This window comes from Argopecten irradians, chromosome 3, assembly GCF_041381155.1.
Source record: "Argopecten irradians isolate NY chromosome 3, Ai_NY, whole genome shotgun sequence".
In the NCBI taxonomy this organism is placed as follows: domain Eukaryota; kingdom Metazoa; phylum Mollusca; class Bivalvia; order Pectinida; family Pectinidae; genus Argopecten; species Argopecten irradians.
Window position 1 is genome coordinate 40,676,446 of NC_091136.1, and position 25,345 is coordinate 40,701,790.

At 36.8% G+C, this 25,345-nt stretch overlaps 1 protein-coding gene across 2 annotated transcripts in view; it reads left to right on the forward strand.

Annotated features, from left to right (window-relative positions):
- Positions 1-884: 884 nt before the first annotated feature.
- The window catches only part of LOC138318594 (uncharacterized), a 31,249-nt gene continuing 6,788 nt past the window's right edge, over positions 885-25,345 (forward strand). The window contains exons 1-2 of one of the 2 annotated variants that reach the window (XM_069261096.1): positions 885-2,128; positions 24,421-24,865. In XM_069261096.1, the coding sequence (XP_069117197.1) occupies positions 1,871-2,128; positions 24,421-24,865 (703 nt within the window). In that variant the 5' untranslated portion in view covers positions 885-1,870. Of the gene's footprint in view, positions 2,129-17,839; positions 18,638-24,420; positions 24,866-25,345 lie in introns of those variants that run through there. The other variant, XM_069261097.1, reaches the window with a different exon arrangement.

Genomic DNA, 25,345 nt, shown 5'->3' on the forward strand with positions numbered 1-25,345 from the left:
CAAATTATATAAATCCCCTAACTGCCACAAATACCCTACTACTATCATAAATAATGCATTTCCCACTCCATCCAAACATTCACTTCCATATTCTAACAGTTTTAGCATGCATTCAAACCCCTACAACCTTCCAATGCTATAGGTGTCACAGTCGTGTGGTCCTGCTGATATGATAAAACGTACCTTCCGAGCAGATGTTTGTGATGGTCCGTATAATAACATGTTCATATCTAACCCACATAATTGCATATAAATACAAATCCCTAGGGAAATTCACGTTTATTGAGAAATATATATATGTATTACTCCTTTCATTACCCAATCAATGGTGACGTTACAAATCGCGTACATATTTATTCATGCTATGAATCGATTGCTTATTATTTCCCAATGAAAACCAAGATATATTTCCATATAGACGTATAACCTGGCTCAAACCATATAATTAGAATTTATAAAAGGTAACCGATTGGTTAATGTGTGCGTTATTAACACAGTCGCCACGAGTCTGATGTCCACGGGGGACAGTTCTTATGTACTGGCCATATGCCAATATTATTTTTTTCTACCAGGAACTCTGCATCGTTAAAGCTGGATATACTGGGATTTGTAACACTAACTTAACAAAGCTTTCACAAAACAGTATATTCGTAGAGAACTATGTAATAATTTCACGTCCCTTTCCATCAAATTTCCCAACGATTGGAAAATAACCACAGCCATTCCGTATCATTGTACCTATTTTGTTCAAGCAAATGATTGAAGGAGAGCGTTTTATTAACTCCGACATGACATATTTTTGGAATGATTTCCTGTCTACAGGGACAAACTGTAAGGCATAGTTCATGAAACTCTCGTCATAGCGAAACCGCTATTCTCCTGGCTGGATCGATACGGTACTGCAGAGGGACATTCACAACCAAACGTATCGGTACACTAGTCCGACACAGCCAGCAACAGGTATACTCAACTTTTCTGGATACGTCTTTCTCGGGGCTTAACGACTGTTACGTCAAAACAGGACTGTGTTTACGTTTCTGGAAAGGACCAATCGGTGTTCTGTTGTTTGGACAATCGCTTTGTACATTGTTGGAAGAGAAGCACATAAACAGCGAAGCATCTAATTGATTTCCCTGCACCAGGGGGAATATAAAGTCATTTTGGACAAGTGACAAAAAGGTCAAAGGTGAACGTCGAATGAAACCCAACGTCCACTCGCTCCGGTATTGTGAGGGAATACGCCCAAGGTCAAAGGTCAAAGAATGATGAATGGGGGTTCCTTTTGTAACCAACGTGCATTGTGAGCCCCGAAGTCACTCTCTATGTTTATTGCACGTGTTGCGAGAGGCTGTGTATATGTTACACGGGAGCAGAGCTCTGTAGCTAACATCCTGGATGAAAACTTACAGAAAATGTTCAAAAAGCGAGAAAAAAACTGGCGAGACCAAATTCCATGTGCCTGTACACGTAAATACCGCTTGACGGATTTTCAACCACAACTGTGAAATGGAACTTAATGGGTGTTTCATAATCGGATATATTTCAATTTATCAGAGGAATATTTGTGTTGTGTACCGTCAGTATCAGAGTGATTCACTTATACCGAGATTGCCGAGTTTATGGAATGGATTACACATCACATAAGCGGTCGTAGTTAGTACAGAAAGACCTTTGGGGAGGGTACACCTCTGTCTAGGCGGGGTGTACCGACCGGAGAGTCCCAGTGTTCTATTAGGATACTACTAATTGTGTAAAGAAGATGAGAACCTAGCCAGTGTTAAAGGTGTATTGCCTTTGAGCGTAGTGACTGGTGGTAATTTGTTACATTCTTGTCACGACGTGACCGATACCATCAAGGCCCGGCGTCGTGATGGATGCTGCTCCATATGATAACGTGGAATTCCCGATCCGCAGGCCCCACGCTACTCCCGCCACGTGGCCCGGGTCCGATCATGTCATCATGTCCATTAAGTCCCCCACTCCGAAACCAACCAAACCTAAAACGGAGTCAAAACTGTCACCCGTTCTGGAGGGCGATGGAAATGAATTTGTTGAGGAACAAGCTGAGCTACCTTCCGTGCAGGACCAACGCAAGCTGGCACAAATGACCAATCTGTCCGGCAAAAAGGTGTGTACCATTGGGGGAGGTAACAATAGGTAGTAGAGGGGGTTGGAGGTGCATGCATATTGGTGAGAGGGATTGTTGACAAAACCGTCAGAGGGGTGATGGAGGTGAGATTTACAGGATTGAGGATGCCTAAGATAAGGGGTACATGAGTTGGGTTTATTGGTAGTTAGTGTTAGAAATTGAGCAATCTTACGGAGGGTAGAGTTTTAAATATCTTAGGGAAGGGTGAATTATGTTCTACGGAGGGAGTGAAGTGGGATGAGATTAAAATGACAAATAGGATTGCATGTTGGTTATCTCCAAGGGCCAATTGGTAGGAGCCAGTGTCAGTTTAATGGTGGATATAGGTGTTATAAATACCGGGGCTCAACACCAAAGGGAACATGATCAGGAAAGGTCACCTATGTATAGGTCCAAAGGAGGTCCTACTGGTATTATTAATGGAAGGGGTTAGAAGTTATACGGGGCGTATAGGTGTCAATGTCACGGAAAAGTTCAGCAATTAAGATTGTAATGAAGCTGATCGGCCTCGAGAGTGTTTTGTGGTAATGTTTATTGCCGAATGAAAAACAACAGCACGTATTTAATGTGTCTCTGTGTGAATGTAAACAGACATGATCGAGATATCTGGTATCCTAATTATATAAGAAATCAATGCTTCGTTATCATATAAAACCAATATTGGTTATTGGAGACATTGCTTTTTCGATTCGATGACTTGTTATCTTAGGATCACTTAAACATCAACGCATTTCAATGTATTTGAAAATGATCGAAATATTTATAATCCCTTGGTGGTTTATTTTCCCTTATGCATACTCTTTACGGATATTTTTGTTGCCTGGACATTTTAGAAATTCCCCTATCTGTGAAAGATTCAGGTCCCGTTAAGCTGACAATGCTTTGTGCCCTGGATCTATAATCCTGCTGTTAACCGTTCTATCCATATGCTGTTTAGATGTATCAAAAGTAAACACGCTATAAGCACGTCTGCCGACGGGCACCGAGCTTTCTCCATCGAGTTGTAAGTCAATATAGAAATTTTCTCTGTTAATTGCTTTTGAAAATCAATCTCTTACATAACTATTATATTAGACCGCGTGGCCTATCGGGCGTCGACGCGGTGTGCTGAAATGACGCTCGTGAAATTGTTCGGACTAGAAGGTTTAGCTGCATGGCCAATCAATGTTGTACTGGTGCTGGGCAACTATGGAACATATTTATCCCGAATTACTACTGCATAATTAAAGCATAGCAACACGAATTAGTAGTTGCTCTCGGGCATGGGACTGGTCAATCGTTTATACACTGGACGTTTTACACAGGACCTAGCTTCTGTTGTAGACGGAAAAGATACTACACCTCTGATGACTTCTCCGCTGAAAATTCGTCATTAGTGGCTAAAAACCATTATTAGTGGCTAGAAAAGTCGCCGTTAGTGCAATTTCTTTTCCGCTAAAACAGTAGCTACACTCGACCCAGGCCCATGGTCCATAAATATCATAAACTGATGTGCCCACTACCTTATATACCTGTTCATGTATATGAGCTAGGCCTTATGTGCCAAATCCCTGTGTTTAACCCTTGCCTCCTCTTTGGCGTAGTAGTACTGTATTATCTGATAACTATTGTGAGTACTTTCTCAATGGTATTGTCCGTACTAAACCGGCTATCAGCCTTTACTACTTGGGAAGATTTACCAGCTTAATCCCCCGGCTTTTATCTGGTGTCTTTTGACACTTCCTGGAGACGGACATATTAAAGCTAAAATTTATGTCTATTTTAATGGACAATGACAATGTCAGTAGTAACACGTTCCCATCAGGGTGATTACAGTCAAGGCCAAGATTCTTTCTAAATATTCCTTCATGCTGGATATAGAAGAATCTCATTATTGACATCATACACACATGGATATGATTATGTAATTATAAGGTACAAGGCTTAAATTACCCGCCTACACGTGGCCCAATCTATTCCTGTTTGTATGCCAATACAATCACTGTCAAAGTTACAAAGATACAGGGTATAATAACAATTTGTTCTTTAAAATAAGAAACTCTGAAAACTCTGTTATAAACAAAAGTATGTGACTCCTCATCTCGATTCAGAAGCCTTTAAATTGTCTTGAATATTCTTCTCTCGATGGAAAGAAATGGAAAATCAAATCAATACACGAGGCTGTTTCTAGACATAAAGCCGAATTACTTTCTTGGAACAATACTTTTGTGTGAATACCTAAACAACGACTATATCGATTTGTATGGGTATCGTCTCAATGGATTAGGTTCCAGTATTTTGTTATTTATTTTACATACGGGTATGAAACGAATCGATTGACTTTGATGAAAAACACTAACAGTCGCATGTGAAATTAAAATGCCCTGGTTCGATATGTTCCACATCGTGGTTCACCCAACTAGGCTAGTAGTTGTGCAATCACACAAAATCGATTGGCACTTTAATTGATATTTAACAATAAGTGTGATTTTACACTATTTGTTTACTGATAACACCGTTACCTGTATAGCACTTCCACTAGTGCCAACCCGAGTCTCCAATTGTTTCTTTCGATTACCAGCTTCAACGAGAAGCTGAATGGTTTGCAGTGCGTGGAATTACGAATGAGATACTAAATGACAAAATAAGTAACCAATCTTTTCTGGAGTTGTCGCGTAACAAATGAAAAATTCCAGCTGAATGCAATATCTCGCTACCCATCTCTCTTGGGAAGTTATACAAAGGGATAGAGATGATCAATAGAATGCAACACGGAGATACTGTGAGTTCCACCATGGCTCGCACACGTGGAGTTAGTACGAGTGACTTCGCGAGTTGCATTGTCGTGCATATGTATGCAGATATAGTTTGAGTGACATTGACTTGCCTCTTTTTGTTCGATAGTCACGGTGGCCTAGTGGTCAATAAACCTCTAACATTCTACCTCTGGAGTTCAAAACGCACATGAGGTAATTGCGAGGTTCTCTCGACACTTGTCTTCAACCAGTAGTACGAGCCTAAATGACACTGGCTGTTGCGAGGACGTTAAACAAAAACAAATTAAACGGACTCGAGGAAGATTGTGGCTAGCAGGTTCTAGTGCCATTTTAGGGGTGTATGATTGTTCAAAATGTAGTAATCCGAAACCTAGGATGGATTTATACTATAACATGCAAGACTTGTAGGAACTTGTTACCTATTGATTGTTTGAAATATTTAAATACATCTTCACTTTTCATTCGTGGTATCGTTGAAAATGCTGCATTTGCATTGCAAGATATGTGTATACGTGTGAGAGATCCACAACCCAGTGTATATTCTGTACTCAGACTAGGGATTTATAATAACGCGGCATGCGAGTGGATGCGATCTGGTTGATAAGTTTTTTCATTCCTCCTAGAAGGAGAGGGGGCTTATTTCTGGTAAATCGTTTTCACAAGAATGCAATGTTATATACATTTGCCAGCAGAAGGCTACTGTAAGCCTGCGGATGTCCGCGCTGGAGTTACAACACTTGTAAATTCCATTAAAGCCACGACATGCCGTGGGTGTATGGTTTAGGGGATACCGTGTGGAGGGAATGAGGCGCGGGGATTTACCGAAAATAATTACACAGTTATCTTTGTATAAAAGGAGTTTCTGTTAGAGAAAATAACGCTACACTTCTTTTATAATATAATGTCTTGGCTATACATTTGATATCTCGATCAAATTATTAATGTTTTCCATGTTTATCAATTAAGCTCTAGGATTAGTTTCCTTATCCGTACCAAGGTTCAATAAAGCTACACATTACATTATATTATATACACATTACATTATATTATAAACACCTATCTTAGTAAATAAACTTTTAGTATAGAACACGTACCAAACAGTGAAATATTGCTTTACGTTCACAATGGTGTCTGACATCGACGATGGTTTTTTTTACTATTACATACATGTAGGACCTATGTTGCAGTAAAAAGGGGTTCAATGTGGTAACTTTGTATGGCAATATTCCTGGCTAATATTGAAGGCAAATGTGTCAGTTAAACCTGTTTCCCGTATCGAATGCTCTTTCATAGTCTTCATTCAATATCTTTGACACCACCATACTTTCAGTTTTTAGTTGAGCTCTCGATCTGAGAGGAAATTTTCAGTTCTTTCACCTTATCATGACAATCCAGGTCATTGGGAGTTGGACGACTACATGTTCGTCTGTTGATAGCTTGGCGTGACTGTCTACTGATAGGTATTATGTCTCCATAGGTTTTCGTGAATACTAATGATGAAGACGGAGATATCATTGAATATTAAAATTGATATTTTGCGAAGTTGAAACTATTCAGAGTTCCTGTAGCACAATGAAGTGGACTGAAGTTTTAGCATTTGCCATCTGCATGCTGCTGAATGTAATACTTATTGAAGAGTTAACTCTATATATGGAAGTGGTCAAGAAGTGGTTAACATATTGGTACCACAATCAGGAAATAGACACGGACACATGACAGTCCACATAATCACATACTGGCTGTGTTAGCTGAACAACAACCGACATGTAAAACGAACCATCGTGGTAATATTTTATTGTCGGAAATTCACGACACTGAACTATCGTTTGTGTTGTGAAATGTCATAAGCAATACAAACGACGGTATTTACTTGAAATACGTGGGTTGCACGCTCGACGGTTCGATGGGTGAATTTGTCACGAAACCGAAACAGACAACATAGATCTTTTCTCTGCTTTTCAAACTTTAACTATCAAAATCCAAGATGGCAGCCGGTCGGCCATCTTGTTAACCGATCGGTCCCAAAATGCAATATGCACAACTAGGGCCCTAGAGGAACCTACAGATGAAATTTGAGAAAAATATCTTCAATACTTTCTGAGAAATAGCGGTAAGAAACTTCAACTACCAAAATCTAAGTTGGCGGCCAGTCGGCCGTCTTGTTAACCGATCGGCCCCAAAATGCAATATGCACAACTAGGGTCCTAGGGGAACCTACATGATTATGGAATTTGAGAAAGATCCCTTCAGTACTTTTTGAGAAATAGTGGTTACAAACTTCAACTATCGAAATTCAAGATGGCTGCTTGGCGGCCATCTTGTTGACCGATCGGTCCTAAAATGCAATATGCACAACTAGTGCCCTAGGGGAACCTACTTATTAATTAGAAAAAGATACCTTTAGTTCTTTCTGAGAAATAGCGGTAACAAGAATTGTTAATGGATGGACGGACCACGGACGAAAGGCGAATTGAAATGCCCACCATCTGATGATGGTGGGTATCAAAACTGGATTTATCAGATACATTTGAAATAACAAAAAATGTTGGTAGATTTCGGTTTGAGTCTGATTCAATCTGTTTTAAGCAAATTCATCTTTTTGTTTAACTTTATAATTTCTGAAAGTTTGCAAGCAAAACATGTTCACTACAATGAACACAATCTTCAAACATTGATCTGGTTAGTTGTACATCAATAACTTGTCGTGGCTGTGAGGAAAGCTTATAAGCGTCATACTGTAGCTAAGAAGGAATGTACAGAAATCGAAATCTGAATTCTGTTCTGGAATTGGAAATTAAAGTGAGTACAGATTGTAATTTGCAGTATGCCTTGCTTTGCCTCACCCTTATACATTCGGATGTGACAAGCTCATTATCGAGGCATTACGTTCCGACGAGCTAAATCATTTGGTTTGTAGAAAATCGATTTATAAATAAGTTGTTATACGGGTATATCTTTGTAACTGATATGTATTTAAGGATTATTAATTGATTTGTGTTCTTCTAATTCGGTTGCGTTAAAGTAGCTCTCTCGCTAAAATTGCCAAAAGTGCATTCATTGTAAACCGTAAAAGGTCTCATATCGGTACGACAAATGCAATACAATTCCACATGTAATGGCAATGATTTTATTCTCATAAACATAGATACATGTGTATAAACAGGAGATATATATAGGGTGTCCAAAAAATATGTCCCGAGTTTGACACTTTTTAAAAAGTGTTTCAATAGACGGAGGAATTTGATGTATATACCATAAAAAAGTAATGAGAAAGTCCCATTTCGCTAATTTTGCGATTTGTTCAGAAAAATGATAACTTTCACTCAAGGATGTGTTTGAGGTGTCCACCCTTATTTTCGATGGCATTCTGAATTCTGTCCCTAAAACTCAATTTTTGATATAATTCTTTAAATTTGCTCCGTGAAGATGGATGATGCATATTGGGTGACATTTTTTAAAGATTAAATCAAGAGAACAATAATAGTAGAGTTCAATAATTTTAGCCTGAATTTTTATGTTGATGAAAAATCACTGAATCCTGACAACATAGATGACGCCATAACTTTTATTATGTCGTCATAATTATGTAATGATGATGTAATCAGAACACGTGTAATAAGGATAATCCTGCTCTCAAAATCATTTGAATTTTCAAAAAAGGTTTCGTTTTGCAAAGGTTATTACCTGTCAAAGACGGGACATGTTTTTGGGACACCCTGTACATGAATCATGACTTGAATTGTTTCCCCCACTCACTATCTCACACATGGATACTAAGATAATATTTATAATTCAATCTATGCAATGTGCGTTGAACATTTTAGTCCACTTCATGTGCAAAATAACAAAATAAATCTGCTCTAGATTTTAACTATCCTTATTGACATTTGGACATTTTGATATCATTGGAGTAAGAACCAATGGATTCCCATTGTATATAACTATAAATAATCAAGATCGGTTGTATAAATAGTACAATCCTTGATAATAAGTCAGAGAGTATATAACATGAAGATGTGATGAATGAAACAGGTTGATAGCTTTCACATTATTTATCAACGTCCGTAGGCTAATGAACGCAATTGGACAATGAACGTAATTCTACGTTACATCATAATGAACTTGTTCCGCTCTCGCGTGTTTTGCGTTACTTTGAGCCTCTCTTGGGGTTCCAGTGTTATGTCATGTGGTAGCACAGTCTAATTACCCCCTCTGTTACCTATAATTGTTCCGTGCGCCGACAAGACGGGGATGCTACAAGTGTAGATATGTCGTTGACGTGTAAATCATGTGCATTATCACATCGTTAGGGAGGTGCATAGTGTGCTACCATTAATATCTATCCGACGCAGCAAGCGACGACATCCCCGTACATCGATATATAAACTGTTTGGTGCAGTCCTCGCAATCAGTCGAGGTGTCGATTCGAGTTAAAACCGAGATTCTTAAGAAAGACGCTTTTGTTTCTCTCTGTTACGTTTTGGTGATTCTAAAGCAGTAGCATACTTCCACGTGAGCTAACAAGGACAAATGTATGGGGATTCCTCCATGTGAACAGAGATACATGCACTAAGTAGTATTCAGCAATTTGTTATGTTTAGGAGTGAATTTATAATTCAATGCATATTTTTATATTTTTTCATGATAAGATTTATCTAACTACATCCAAACTCTGGTCATGTAAGACAACGAGTTTAGATAAAGAGCAGTAAATCTGTAAATGAAGAAGAGTAAGAGTCAAAAGTCATTCTTTAAAACGATGAAAACAATTGTCTACAGATAATGATATATTAACTCATGAACCATCAAAGTGACATATATAACTAAGGTCAATCTATATTGTTTCGTGGTTAGCTGGGAGTGGTGATAAACGGGATCAAATTCGGTAGATTGTTATGTATCAATTGAAGCACGCGAGGCGAGGAGCTTTAAATTGAGGGGAAACTTGAGCATCCAAGGAAAACCCCATGTGGTCGGACACGTGACCATCTACTTCCTTACATTTGATCGGAATCATACCCGGACCATCTTTGTGAATACCATTACATTACGTCACCAATTTGCTTTCTTGATATGTTTTGATGGGGAAGAAAGTTATGAAACCAAAACTCGAGGCAAAGTTATGACCTTACGCATTACATTTGATTTGTGTGATATCATTTCACAAAATACTATATTCTTCGTACACTAAATTGACATAGAATTGTTTCCCTGACCGTTTAAATGACATAGGTACTTTATTCTTTGTACACTAAATTGACATAGATTTGTTTCCCTGACCGTTTGTGGTACTTTATTCTTTGTACACTAAATTGACATAGATTTGTTTCCCTGACCGTTTGTGGTACTTTATTCTTTGTACACTAAATTGACATAGATTTGTTTCCCTGACCGTTTGTGGTACTTTATTCTTTGTACACTAAATTGACATAGATTTGTTTCCCTGACCGTTTGTGGTACTTTATTCTTTGTACACTAAAATGACATAGAATTGTTTCCCTGACCGTTTGTGGTACTTTATTCTTTGTACACTAAATTGACATAGATTTGTTTCCCTGACCGTTTGTGGTACTTTATTCTTTGTACACTAAATTGACATAGATTTGTTTCCCTGACCGTTTGTGGTACTTTATTCTTTGTACACTAAATTGACATAGATTTGTTTCCCTGACCGTTTGTGGTACTTTATTCTTTGTACACTAAATTGACATAGATTTGTTTCCCTGACCGTTTGTGGTACTTTATTCTTTGTACACTAAATTGACATAGATTTGTTTCCCTGACCGTTTGTGGTACTGTATTCTTTGTACACTAAAATGACATAGAATTGTTTCCCTGACCGTTTGTGGTACTGTATTCTTTGTACACTAAAATGACATAGAATTGTTTCCCTGACCGTTTGTGGTACTGTATTCTTTGTACACTAAAATGACATAGAATTGTTTCCCTGACCGTTTGTGGTACTTTATTCTTTGTACACTAAAATGACATAGAATTGTTTCCCTGACCGTTTGTGGTACTTTATTCTTTGTACACTAAATTGACATAGATTTGTTTCCCTGACCGTTTGTGGTACTTTATTCTTTGTACACTAAATTGACATAGAATTGTTTCCCTGACCGTTTGTGGTACTTTATTCTTTGTACACTAAAATGACATAGATTTGTTTCCCTGACCGTTTGTGGTACTTTATTCTTTGTACACTAAATTGACATAGATTTGTTTCCCTGACCGTTTGTGGTACTTTATTCTTTGTAACACTAATGCATAGAATTTTTCTGAGTTTGTGGTACTATTCTTTACACTAAATGACATAGATTTGTTTCCCTGACTTTGTGTACTTTATTCTTTGTACACTAAATTGACATAGATTTGTTTCCCTGACGTTTGTGGTACTTTATTCTTTGTACACTAAATTGACATAGATTTGTTTCCCTGACCGTTTGTGGTACTATCTTTGTACACTAATGCATAGATTTTTCCCTGACGTTTGTGTACTTATTCTTTGTACACTAAATTGACATAGATTTGTTTCCCTGACCGTTTGTGGTACTTTATTCTTTGTACACTAAATTGACATAGATTTGTTTCCCTGACCGTTTGTGGTACTTTATTCTTTGTACACTAAATTGACATAGATTTGTTTCCCTGACCGTTTGTGGTACTTTATTCTTTGTACACTAAATTGACATAGATTTGTTTCCCTGACCGTTTGTGGTACTTTATTCTTTGTACACTAAATGACATAGATTTGTTTCCCTGACCGTTTGTGGTACTTTATTCTTTGTACACTAAATTGACATAGATTTGTTTCCCTGACCGTTTGTGGTACTTTATTCTTTGTACACTAAATTGACATAGATTTGTTTCCCTGACCGTTTGTGGTACTTTATTCTTTGTACACTAAATTGACATAGATTTGTTTCCCTGACCGTTTGTGGTACTTTATTCTTTGTACACTAAATTGACATAGATTTGTTTCCCTGACCGTTTGTGGTACTTTATTCTTTGTACACTAAATTGACATAGATTTGTTTCCCTGACCGTTTGTGGTACTTTATTCTTTGTACACTAAATTGACATAGATTTGTTTCCCTGACCGTTTGTGGTACTTTATTCTTTGTACACTAATGACATAGAATTCATATTTTTTTTCCCTGACGTTTCCTGTTTGTGGTACTTTATTCTTTGTACACTAAATTGACATAGATTTGTTTCCCTGACCGTTTGTGGTACTTTATTCTTTGTACACTAAATTGACATAGATTTGTTTCCCTGATCGTTTGTGGTACTTTATTCTTTGTACACTAAATTGACATAGAATTGTTTCCCTGACCGTTTGTGGTACTTTATTCTTTGTACACTAAATTGACATAGAATTGTTTCCCTGACCGTTTGTGGTACTTTATTCTTTGTACACTAAATTGACATAGAATTTGTTTCCCTGACCGTTTGTGGTACTTTATTCTTTGTACACTAAATTGACATAGAATTTGTTTCCCTGACCGTTTGTGGTACTTTATTCTTTGTACACTAAATTGACATAGATTTGTTTCCCTGACCGTTTGTGGTACTTTATTCTTTGTACACTAAATTGACATAGAATTGTTTCCCTGACCGTTTGTGGTACTTTATTCTTTGTACACTAAATTGTCATAGATTTGTTTCCCTGACCGTTTGTGGTACTTTATTCTTTGTACACTAAATTGACATAGATTTGTTTCCCTGACCGTTTGTGGTACTTTATTCTTTGTACACTAAAATGACATAGATTTGTTTCCCTGACCGTTTGTGGTACTTTATTCTTTGTACACTAAATTGACATAGAATTGTTTCCCTGACCGTTTGTGGTACTGTATTCTTTGTACACTAAATTGACATAGATTTGTTTCCCTGACCGTTTGTGGTACTTTATTCTTTGTACACTAAATTGACATAGATTTGTTTCCCTGACCGTTTGTGGTACTTTATTCTTTGTACACTAAATTGTCATAGATTTGTTTCCCTGACCGTTTGTGGTACTTTATTCTTTGTACACTAAAATGTCATAGATTTGTTTCCCTGACCGTTTGTGGTACTTTATTCTTTGTACACTAAATTGACATAGATTTTGTTTCCCTGACCGTTTGTGGTACTTTATTCTTTGTACACTAAATTGACATAGATTTGTTTCCCTGACCGTTTGTGGTACTTTATTCTTTGTACACTAAATTGACATAGATTTGTTTCCCTGACCGTTTGTGGTACTTTATTCTTTGTACACTAAAATTGACATAGATTTGTTTCCCTGACCGTTTGTGGTACTTTATTCTTTGTACACTAAATTGACATAGATTTGTTTCCCTGACCGTTTGTGGTACTTTATTCTTTGTACACTAAATTGACATAGATTTGTTTCCCTGACCGTTTGTGGTACTTTATTCTTTGTACACTAATGCATAGATTGTTCCTGACGTTTGTGTACTATTCTTCATAATGCATAGATTTTTCCCTGACCGTTTGTGGTACTTTATTCTTTGTACACTAAATTGACATAGATTTGTTTCCCTGACCGTTTGTGGTACTTTATTCTTTGTACACTAAATTGACATAGATTTGTTTCCCTGACCGTTTGTGGTACTTTATTCTTTGTACACTAAATTGACATAGATTTGTTTCCCTGACCGTTTGTGGTACTTTATTCTTTGTACACTAAATTGACATAGATTTGTTTCCCTGACCGTTTGTGGTACTTTATTCTTTGTACACTAAATTGACATAGATTTGTTTCCCTGACCGTTTGTGGTACTTTATTCTTTGTACACTAAATTGACATAGATTTGTTTCCCTGACCGTTTGTGGTACTTTATTCTTTGTACACTAAATTGACATAGATTTGTTTCCCTGACCGTTTGTGGTACTTTATTCTTTGTACACTAAATTGTCATAGATTTGTTTCCCTGACCGTTTGTGGTACTTTATTCTTTGTACACTAAATTGACATAGATTTGTTTCCCTGACCGTTTGTGGTACTTTATTCTTTGTACACTAAATTGACATAGAATTGTTTCCCTGACCGTTTGTGGTACTTTATTCTTTGATTTGTTTCCCTGACCGTTTGTGGTACTTTATTCTTTGTACACTAAATTGACATAGATTTGTTTCCCTGACCGTTTGTGGTACTTTATTCTTTGTACACTAAATTGTCATAGAATTGTTTCCCTGACCGTTTGTGGTACTTTATTCTTTGTACACTAAATTGACTAAAATGACATAGATTTGTTTCCCTGACCGTTTGTGGTACTTTATTCTTTGTACACTAAATTGACATAGATTTGTTTCCCTGACCGTTTGTGGTACTTTATTCTTTGTACACTAAATTGACATAGATTTGTTTCCCTGACCGTTTGTGGTACTTTATTCTTTGTACACTAAATTGACATAGAATTGTTTCCCTGACCGTTTGTGGTACTTTATTCTTTGTACACTAAATTGACATAGAATTGTTTCCCTGACCGTTTGTGGTACTTTATTCTTTGTACACTAAATTGACATAGATTTGTTTCCCTGACCGTTTGTGGTACTTTATTCTTTGTACACTAAATTGACATAGAATTGTTTCCCTGACCGTTTGTGGTACTTTATTCTTTGTACACTAAAATGACATAGATTTGTTTCCCTGACCGTTTGTGGTACTTTATTCTTTGTACACTAAATTGACATAGATTTGTTTCCCTGACCGTTTGTGGTACTTTATTCTTTGTACACTAAATTGACATAGAATTGTTTCCCTGACCGTTTGTGGTACTTTATTCTTTGTACACTAAATTGACATAGATTTGTTTCCCTGACCGTTTTGTGGTACTTTATTCTTTGTACACTAAATTGACATAGATTTGTTTCCCTGACCGTTTGTGGTACTTTATTCTTTGTACACTAAATTGCATAGATTGTTTCCCTGACCGTTTGTGGTACTTTATTCTTTGTACACTAAATTGACATAGATTTGTTTCCCTGACCGTTTGTGGTACTTTATTCTTTGTACACTAAATTGACATAGATTGTTTCCCTGACCGTTTGTGGTACTTATTCTTTGTACACTAAATTGACATAGATTTGTTTCCCTGACCGTTTGTGGTACTTTATTCTTTGTACACTAAAATTGACATAGATTTGTTTCCCTGACCGTTTGTGGTACTTTATTCTTTGTACACTAAATTGACATAGATTTGTTTCCCTGACCGTTTGTGATCTTTGTACACTAAATCATAGATTGTTTCCCTGACGTTTGTGGTACTTTATTCTTTGTACACTAAATTGACATAGATTTGTTTCCCTGACCGTTTGTGGTACTTTATTCTTTGTACACTAAATGACAATAGAATTGTTTCCCTGACCGTTTGTGGTACTGCATTCTTTGTACACTAAATTGTCATAGATTTGTTTCCCTGACCGTTTGTGGTACTTTATTCTTTGTACACTAAATTGACATAGATTTGTTTCCCTGACCGTTTGTGGTACTTTATTCTTTGTACACTAAAATGACATAGATTTGTTTCCCTGACCGTTTGTGGTACTTTATTCTTTGTACACTAAATTGACATAGATTTGTTTCCCTGACCGTTTGTGGTACTTTATTCTTTGTACACTAAAATGACATAGATTTGTTTCCCTGACCGTTTGTGGTACTTTATTCTTTGTACACTAAATTGACATAGAATTGTTTCCCTGACCGTTTGTGGTACTTTATTCTTTGTACACTAAAATGACATAGAATTGTTTCCCTGACCGTTTGTGGTACTTTATTCTTTGTACACTAAAATGACATAGATTTGTTTCCCTGACCGTTTGTGGTACTTTATTCTTTGTACACTAAATTGACATAGATTTGTTTCCCTGACCGTTTGTGGTACTTTATTCTTTGTACACTAAATTGACATAGAATTTGTTTCCCTGACCGTTTGTGGTACTTTATTCTTTGTACACTAAATTGACATAGATTTGTTTCCCTGACCGTTTGTGGTACTTTATTCTTTGTACACTAAATTGACATAGAATTGTTTCCCTGACCGTTTGTGGTACTTTATTCTTTGTACACTAAATTGACATAGAATTGTTTCCCTGACCGTTTGTGGTACTTTATTCTTTGTACACTAAATTGACATAGAATTCTTTCCCTGATCGTTTGTGGTACTTTATTCTTTGTACACTAAATTGTCATAGATTTGTTTCCCTGACCGTTTGTGGTACTTTATTCTTTGTACACTAAATTGACATAGATTTGTTTCCCTGACCGTTTGTGGTACTTTATTCTTTGTACACTAAATTGACATAGAATTGTTTCCCTGACCGTTTGTGACACTAAAATGACATAGAATTCTTTCCCTGACCGTTTGTGGTACTTTATTCTTTGTACACTAAATTGACATAGAATTGTTTCCCTGACCGTTTGTGGTACTGTATTCTTTGTACACTAAATTGACATAGAATTCTTTCCCTGACCGTTTGTGGTACTTTATTCTTTGTACACTAAATTGACATAGAATTGTTTCCCTGACCGTTTGTGGTACTTTATTCTTTGTACACTAAATTGACATAGATTTGTTTCCCTGACCGTTTGTGGTACTTTATTCTTTGTACACTAAATTGACATAGAATTGTTTCCCTGACCGTTTGTGGTACTTTATTCTTTGTACACTAAATGACATAGATTGTTTCCCTGACCGTTTGTGGTACTTTATTCTTTGTACACTAAATTGACATAGATTTGTTTCCCTGACCGTTTGTGGTACTTTATTCTTTGTACACTAAATTGACATAGATTTGTTTCCCTGACCGTTTGTGGTACTTTTATTCTTTGTACACTAATTGACATAGAATTGCTTTCCCTGACTGTTTGTGGTACTGCATTCTTTGTACACTAATTGACATAGAATCTTTCCCTGACTGTTTGTGGTATAGTCCGCTAAACCTGCCTATATTATTAGGCTTTTTTTTTAATTTTTTTTTTTTTGCCTAATATATAGTCTATATATTAGGCAAAAAAAATTAATTAAAAAAGCCTAATAATATAGGCAGGTTTAGCGGACTATTTGTGGTACTGCATTCTTTGTACAGTGAATTGACATAAAATTCTTTCCCTGACCGTTTGTGGTGCTTGCTTCTTTGTGGCGTGAAATGACATTTTTATCCGACGATACGAATTCCACATCTTGTTTAGTCACTTATTTGCGTGAGCTGAAGGGTACCACATCGTTAAGTTATCTCTGACGTTTGTGTAGTGTCATCGTACTGAATTGTCGTACCCTAAACCACTAGCATGTGCAAACAAGTCACATGTTGCTCTTACGTTTCCAAAGTGTCATGAATCATGACATGACATAAGGTCGTGTTCTGTCGTCAATGGAATTATCAAAGCAGTTATAACTTAATTAGCTTAATTAAATTATCTGCGTTCAGTTGGAAAACAGGATACAGTTTGATTTTTCTTGGAATGGTGTTCGTATAACTTGCTGCCTTCTCGTGGTCAGTATGCATGGTGGTATTTTACTTCAGTCTCACAACAACATCATTGGTGTTGAACCACATTAATTTTATGGCAAAACTCGTTTAATTTTACGTTTAAAGTCGTGAAATTGTATTTGACAAATCAATATACGTTTTGAAAATTGAGAATCGCGATGTATGGAACTCTATATTCATATATATATGATATACGTGTATATAATTGATCAGTGGATGCCGCTGTAGTCTGTGACGTATTTGTTTACGTGTAAAGACATCACTTCCATCTGTGGAACTTTCTGCAGACTATTATTTGTATTGCCGATGGGAATAATGGTTCCAATTCGTTTGATGAGCGGCCATGGAACCGCTAAACAAAAAGCCTATTGATAGCGAAAAAAACTGGGATTGGCTTGTAAGCAAGAAATACATTGATCGCCTTTCTCGGTTGATGTCTGTCTTTACTTCAACTACAATGCCTTTTTACATACATGTATTGCGATTAACATAACAGTTTGATGTCTGAATTTCGAGGATGAATACCCAAGGGGTCTCTCACCGGGGACATATGTAGGGAGTTCTCGGTACGTTTATAGACTATAGACATTGGTCGGTGGAATATGACGACCACGAAAAACGTGATTTACATGGAAATGTGCCAGATCTTACGACTCTTCTGCAATCTTCCATCCCACGGTATCGATAAAGCCGGAGTGTGATGTTGGTATGTTGGAGCAGAGATAACCTTTCAGTGTGCGACGCTGCTGTTCGGACGGCTGAATTCCTTCTCACGATGACGATAAGGCCTGTCTCTTGTAACACATGGATTTTATTTCCCTCATAAAAATAGTTGGAGTAGTCATAACATACTTGCCTGTATATATTAACTTAAATAAACTTTAAATCATAGCCTTGTTCATGTCGATAATACTGAAGGATGTTCTATGGGACCACTAAACAAATAAAAGTTAAAGTATTGAATAGCACTTTTATTTAACGAATGGCATTCGGAACTACTCCAGATATAAGTAATCGTCCGGGGTAATCCTAATGGAAGGGGGTGAAGCAGTAAGGATACATGGAGATGATATGATAAACAGACACGAAATGATATAAAACGGACGCACAAGGATGGACGATCGTCAGAGATGGATGTTTGAGACGTGTCGGTGATGGACAAGGAAGCTGACACCCAACTGTAAACTCTTAGCCGCCAGGGATGGAGGGATCAAATGATCTACACAGCAGTGTATTTAATGCAACAGTCTCATGCTTTTTCCATCTTCGTTTTCATTTATATTGCCTGTTTGTGACAGATTGATGCTTTGTATGGGCGTTAGGGTTTGCTGATGTTTGCAGTTGGACTGAAATGATGTTGCTTACAAATGTACCGTAAAATAAAGAAAAGTCTATAAGGGAGGGACAATATGTAACATTTCAGTTGAACGCTTTAAACGAAACCATAATTTATCCTGTCACAATTCTGAGATATGTTATATTGGAGTATATAAAAGAAAGAAAAACGTTGCTTGATCAATGATGCACTGCACAAACTGTGATTTCATTACGCAAATTGCCTGATTTATTTGTTTCAGGACATCATGAGAAGTAGTATTAAAACTTCTTAGCTTACTCGGACCTATCATTGTGAGATTATTATTATGTGTTTTGCTATCACTATTTATCACAAAGTACTAAGGCGATCTTCCTGAAAGTTCATGTTCCTCATTGTTCCTAGCTGTGCCTATTGTAGTTCTGGTCTAGTCAGAAAATAAAATGGCTGGCAGGTGACTGATCCAAACACACAAGATGGCGGACAGGCAGCCGTCTTGTATTTTGACACTTAAAGTTTGTTTTCACTATTCATCAGAAAGTACCAAAGATATCTTTCTCAAATTGAATAGTTCTAGGTCTGTTTGGTCAATAGTTTAGCATATTTATTTATTAAAAAACGGCGACATTCAATTGTGACGATCGAAGTGTTTTGCTACTGAGTAGAATTTGTGTGTAGTTTCACGGTGTCACTGTTTGTATCAATTTTTTAAGGAAGAGGGCAAGAGAGAATAAAACTTTCCCTTGACTGCCAAAGAGCATTCTAAGGTGGGCGCCAAGATCGCTCTGGGATTTTATGCCAGTATAGACATTTATAATGACGAAATTGCTTCCCCGTCTATGTTCCCCGAAAAAAACCAGGTTTCTAGTGGGCTTTTAAGGACTACATATATTTAACATTTTAGAATCGCTAATTTCTTTTTATTTTTTTTTTCAACGGCATTTAATAAGAAATCCACTATATATGCAAATTGTATTCTGATTATAAAGAAGTATCTTACCTACTCCACACGCCATTCCAGGGAAGTTACGACGACATAGGGACCATAGAGGTTCTGTAATTATTCTGACAAATTGTACTAATGTCCATGTCTTAGCACAGTTCATCGTTCCACATAAAGTATAGACTGAATTAAGCTGACAAGGGTTGTCTAGATTATGTAGGTTAGAGGGGGGGGGGGGGGACTCGTTAGGCCTGAGGGGGAGAACCTGTTCTACTATTTACTGTAACGTATAGGTAGATTTATTAATGTACAGTATCCTGTGTAGCCATCTACACAGAGGAAACATATGGATTGTGACAGCTTTCTCTCTTGTGAAGATGTTCCCGGTTAAGATTTAAACATATGTTCTCTTTTTTATGAAGCTCTGTTAGCTTTGAGCCAACTTATAACTATTGGAATGTGTTGTATCGTCAGGTTAGCTTAAACAAGCTTACAACCATACACAATGTGTATCAATATCTTTGATTTTTCTCCTTGCATTAACTTTAAAAAAAATAAACCTCTCATAGCTTGCAAGAGTGACATTATTTCTGAATTTTGTTTCGTCACTATGTAGCATCATAGATGTAAATGGCTACTCAAAATCTTTATGCGAAAAGTATCGTCATAGTTCTGAATTTTGTTTGGCATTGAAGACAATATGTATTTATTTCTTTGAACTTCAGAAGCAAGCAGCATAAACGTGCATGTATTCTTTGAGAGACATGTAAACTATGCATGTGCTTAAGGGAACAGACTAAACAATCAAATAGTTGAGGTCGACAAGCTGTAGGGGAAACACAAACACACGTTCGTCGCCTTGCACTAATTATAAGATATACTAGGGGATTTTCTACAAAGCACTGACAGATGTTGGAATCTCCCCACACTGTATTCGCGGGAGGTTATTACTATCGTATCGGGGAGGCCCCAAGTAACAAGACTTTCTCTAAGGTACAAACTTCCATAATAAATTCAATTAAGACATTGAGTTATGAATGCGAGGATAGATTTTTTCTATAATTTATTTTCAAGGAAAAATTATTGAAGATCATTCATTGAATAATAACACAGAAAGGGAAGACATAAACAAAGATGGCATCTTATTAGAGGAGTAATTATAACCAATGATCATCGAGACTGTGACGTCATGCAGTGACACGAACACATTATGTCAATCAAAGATTGCATTTCTATATTATATTTGTATTTCTAACTATAATCCAATCCATGCTTTTTGACATTTGCACTTATTTTATCCTCTACAAACCTATACCAGACAGTAGTGACATTTATCAGACTGTAAATGTCATTGCTATCATGCCAATCCTAATAATAGCCACGTGCTGAAGGTGACAGAATGACGCATAACTCTGTCATCAATAAACAAATTTTGTTGCTTAATTGAATCAGTAGAAGCGACACAAAACCGATATGGCCATTAAGAATTGTTTCCTGACAGCACTTCTGCTGTCGATATGTGCTAAATATGACGATTTTCTGTGCAGCTGTGTCATTTAGTCTAACATACCAGGTTATTACCTCTATACACATAATAGATATATTGTCATGCACATGCTTTACGTAACAACTTACTAAAAGTAACTGGCGTTACATGGATATTTCGGAATTTGGATAAACAAATATAGAATTTTGAATCCATGGTCTGATGATTATGTTTCTATAGGATTAAGCACGTGCATAAGACTTAGGATCCAAAATTTGTTCAGGTAAATGACCTTGACCTTCATCAAAGAGAAATAAAAAGGTTTTGGGAAAAAAAGAATAAACCAAAACGAACGTAATTTTGTCCATACTTGGAATGAAAATCTCGTGTTTTGAACTTGAAATTATCTAGTTTCTTTCGAAGCTTCACTTTATCAATATGCATTATGCGTTACGTCTTGATGTTATGCCAAGAAACTAAAATACCATCACCTTGGCCTTTCGAACTAGACAATTACTTACAAAGAACACTTGCATGCTTTTATTGTGTCTCAGATGTTGAGCATTCTCTGGTACTTAATATTTAAGCCTAAGTAACTATTTTAATTGTTGACACAATTGTTGAAATATATATCCCTTGGTCTCTGGAAATAAAAAAAAAAAAACTCTTAGGGTTTTAATTGTGTCTCATATGTTGTAAAGCCTATGGTAATTATTACCAGTCTGGAATTTATTGTGGCAGAAAACCAATGCATAATAAACAAATATGTTTCGCTAATTGTAAATGATAAAAATCATTTCTTTCTTAAAGGGCAGATGTTTTGGCAGTCACTACCTCTCCGAAACGGCTTTTAATTGTTAAAATAGGAATGTAAAACGAGATCAATAATTTTGTAGAGTCGCAGAAGTTATTAACTAAACGTTTACTAGCACACTTATCATCACCTTCAGAACTGTTTAATTAGAATAAATAAAATGTTAATTTTCATAACGCGGGTCGTTTTATGTTTCCCGCCGTCGTCCTAAATGCCGCGCGGTAGTTGACTATCACTGCGCCAGACGGCAAATGAATCTCCACTGTTATCGTATATTAGACAGGAAATCTTGCATATGTTTGGTGTTGTAATCTCATCTTAAGCCATCAATATATATTTTCTTTTGTTATTAATGTTTTTAAGAAACCTTTAAATTTTGCTCCGGAAAGGTAGTGGGCCTTTAACTGTCATACAGATGTTTTGGCAGTCACTACATCTTCTGGTATGTGGAGACTGGGAATGTGCTTCGTAACAAAGCCACATCTTTGACTAATTACTCTAGAACGGAACAGTGTTTTACGTAGAATCCTAAAACAAATAGCTTTTTACCCATGTGATTCAAATTAATATTGACGGACAGAAGCCGGCGTAATGATGATAGAGAACTATTATGAATGTAAACAACCACACACTAGTCAAAATATTTTCATATAAGTGGCCATTGTCATATCTCGGAAACGTATCTGACATTATTAATGAAACAAGGAAGTTACTAAACTATACAAGCCTGCACCTGGCTGTATGGTGATTCAAATGGAATTGTAAACTAGAAGACTTGGTCATATATGAAACGTCGTCAGTTCGGGACTAATACATTTGAAAAATGTATTGCTTTACTAAGGTTATTTATAAATAAAAAACAATTAAAGCTAAAGAAAAGAGATCAAACGCAGTGATGTTACATTGGAACCGCGATGGTCGAGGATTGCATAGTTTCGGACAATCATCATGTCCCGACTTTCCTTCAAACTATAGTCTCTTTCACATTTATACATAAACTACAATATTTTGCATTATGACATATACAGATATGTACACTTACGTTATAGTTCTATTAACTAAGTGTTTATAGTGATAATTCTGCTTCGTTAGTAAAGAAACTTTCATTGAGTACATACGAATTCATTAACATTTCATAAAGGATGACAATGTGTATATAATCCCAAGTCCCAATGTTGCTGGTATTGATTAGTTCATTGACCTTTGATATGATTATGTGGTCTTTTCCAAAAATAGTTATCCATAAAAGAAGACCTATACCTAGATCATGATGGACATTTATGCAAGTAATGGGACCGTGTGGGACAGTTGGCATGAATTGTGTTTATCTTCATTTGTATCTCAAGTCTAAATCTTACTAGAGTAACAACACACACGCCCCCGCCTTCAGTCAGATTTATTTCCTTAACATGAGTTCAATGTCGCTCAGAGCAGCAGAGAATCACATCATTTAATCTAAATATTTATGTAAAAATACATTCGACATCTTGGTGACATCACGGTTAGAAAAGTTTGCGAGAGTTGAAGGTGAAATTCGGGTTGTGGTGACGGCTTTGCAAAACCCGACCAGTTGAATGAAATTACCGGTAACTGCAACCGACATTTGATGCATTAACTGTCTGACGGCTTAATTTTCGAAGCATATGCTAGTAAATCACATTTAGCTAAAACTGAAAACCTAATATAACGTCATAAGAATTGACTTTCACCAGTGTCAATCTGAGTCTGTATTTATAACGAGTTCCATGTTATGAATATGGTAAACCGCAAGTATTCGTTTAATTTGCCTCAAGGCCAAGTCAATAAGATCGACAGCAGTAATAATAAAATCTCCCGCTGTAAAATTAACTTGATCCTGTACCCCGTCTGATGATTTAATTAATTTTGTGACGTCAGCAGACATGATGTAGTTTTCATATATATAACAGGGCTTTTTTGGCTTTTTAATTGGAGACGAAGTTTCCTCATTCCCTTGCACCAAATTTAGACTATGAAAGACATGAAGTAGTTGTCTGATGTATCTGTCAGAATGTTAAAGTATGGTGCCTGGTCTAGAAAATGATCGGGTACCACATCATACACCCATATCTGTCAGAACGGTGAAGTCTAATATGAGGACCTGCTATGAACTCGCTCTATTTGTATTTAGGTACATGCTTTCAGTGTAAGCTCGACGTAAAATGTGCATTTTAAGTGTTATAGAGTATTTGCATTAGAATATCCTTATTTTCTGAAGTTTCAAAAAGCATTTAAATAAGCCATTAGTTGTCGGTAGATTGGAGGAATGCGGAAGTCTGTACTAGTTGTATCACCCCACTTGATAGACGTGTGTTGAGCCTCCGCCAACCGTTTACTTTCGTCTATAGCGACAATGATATGGGATCATGTCTACCACTTAGAACTCACTATACTTATACATCTGCTAGTCTTATGTTCTACATCTATCATCGTTGCAGGAAACAGAGATCACGGTAAACAAAGGGGTAACGCTTGTCAACTCTAATCAGGTGAGTCGGCCGCCATCTTCACTCAACACCATCAGCACCTCCTTGCCCGCCACCACGTCTGAGACACATACATTGGTACCGTTCGGTGCGAAGACGACGTCATCAACGGCGGTGACTACGGCGCCGTCTACGATCATCCCTCCGACAACCATGGACAGCAATGGAAAGATAGGCTTTGTGATCGTGGATGAGCCGAGGCCCTTCAACCAGGACTTCACACGTCTAGATCTGAATCCCGCTTCTCAACAGGTGTTGGAGGAGGCATACACCAAACAGCCCAAGTTCTACCGACTAAACGACTGTCTCCTAACACAGGGAGAGGACATGAGACAGGAGGTGTGGCAGGGCAAAGGTCGTCCGGGGGAACTACTCACTTACGAGCAACTTCTACAAGGTGGTAACACAACTTCATGTGCATCCATGATACCCATATACAACTACATATATAAAACCATGACACTCGGATACAACTTCATATACAACCATGATACACCCATACAACAGCATTTAAAACTATAACACACGCATCATTTACAACCATAACACTCAGATACAACTACATACACAACCAAAACACTAAGATACAACTACATATACAACCATAACACTCAGATACAACTACATATACAACCATAACACCCAGATACAACTACATATACAACCATAACACCCAGATACAACTACATATACAACCATAACACTCAGATACAACTACATATACAACCATAACACTCAGATACAACTACATATACAAGTACAATACCATAAACATCAGATACAACTACTACATATACATACCATATAAACACCTCAGATACAATACAACTACAGAACCCTAAACACACCAACAACTACATACAACCATAACACCCAG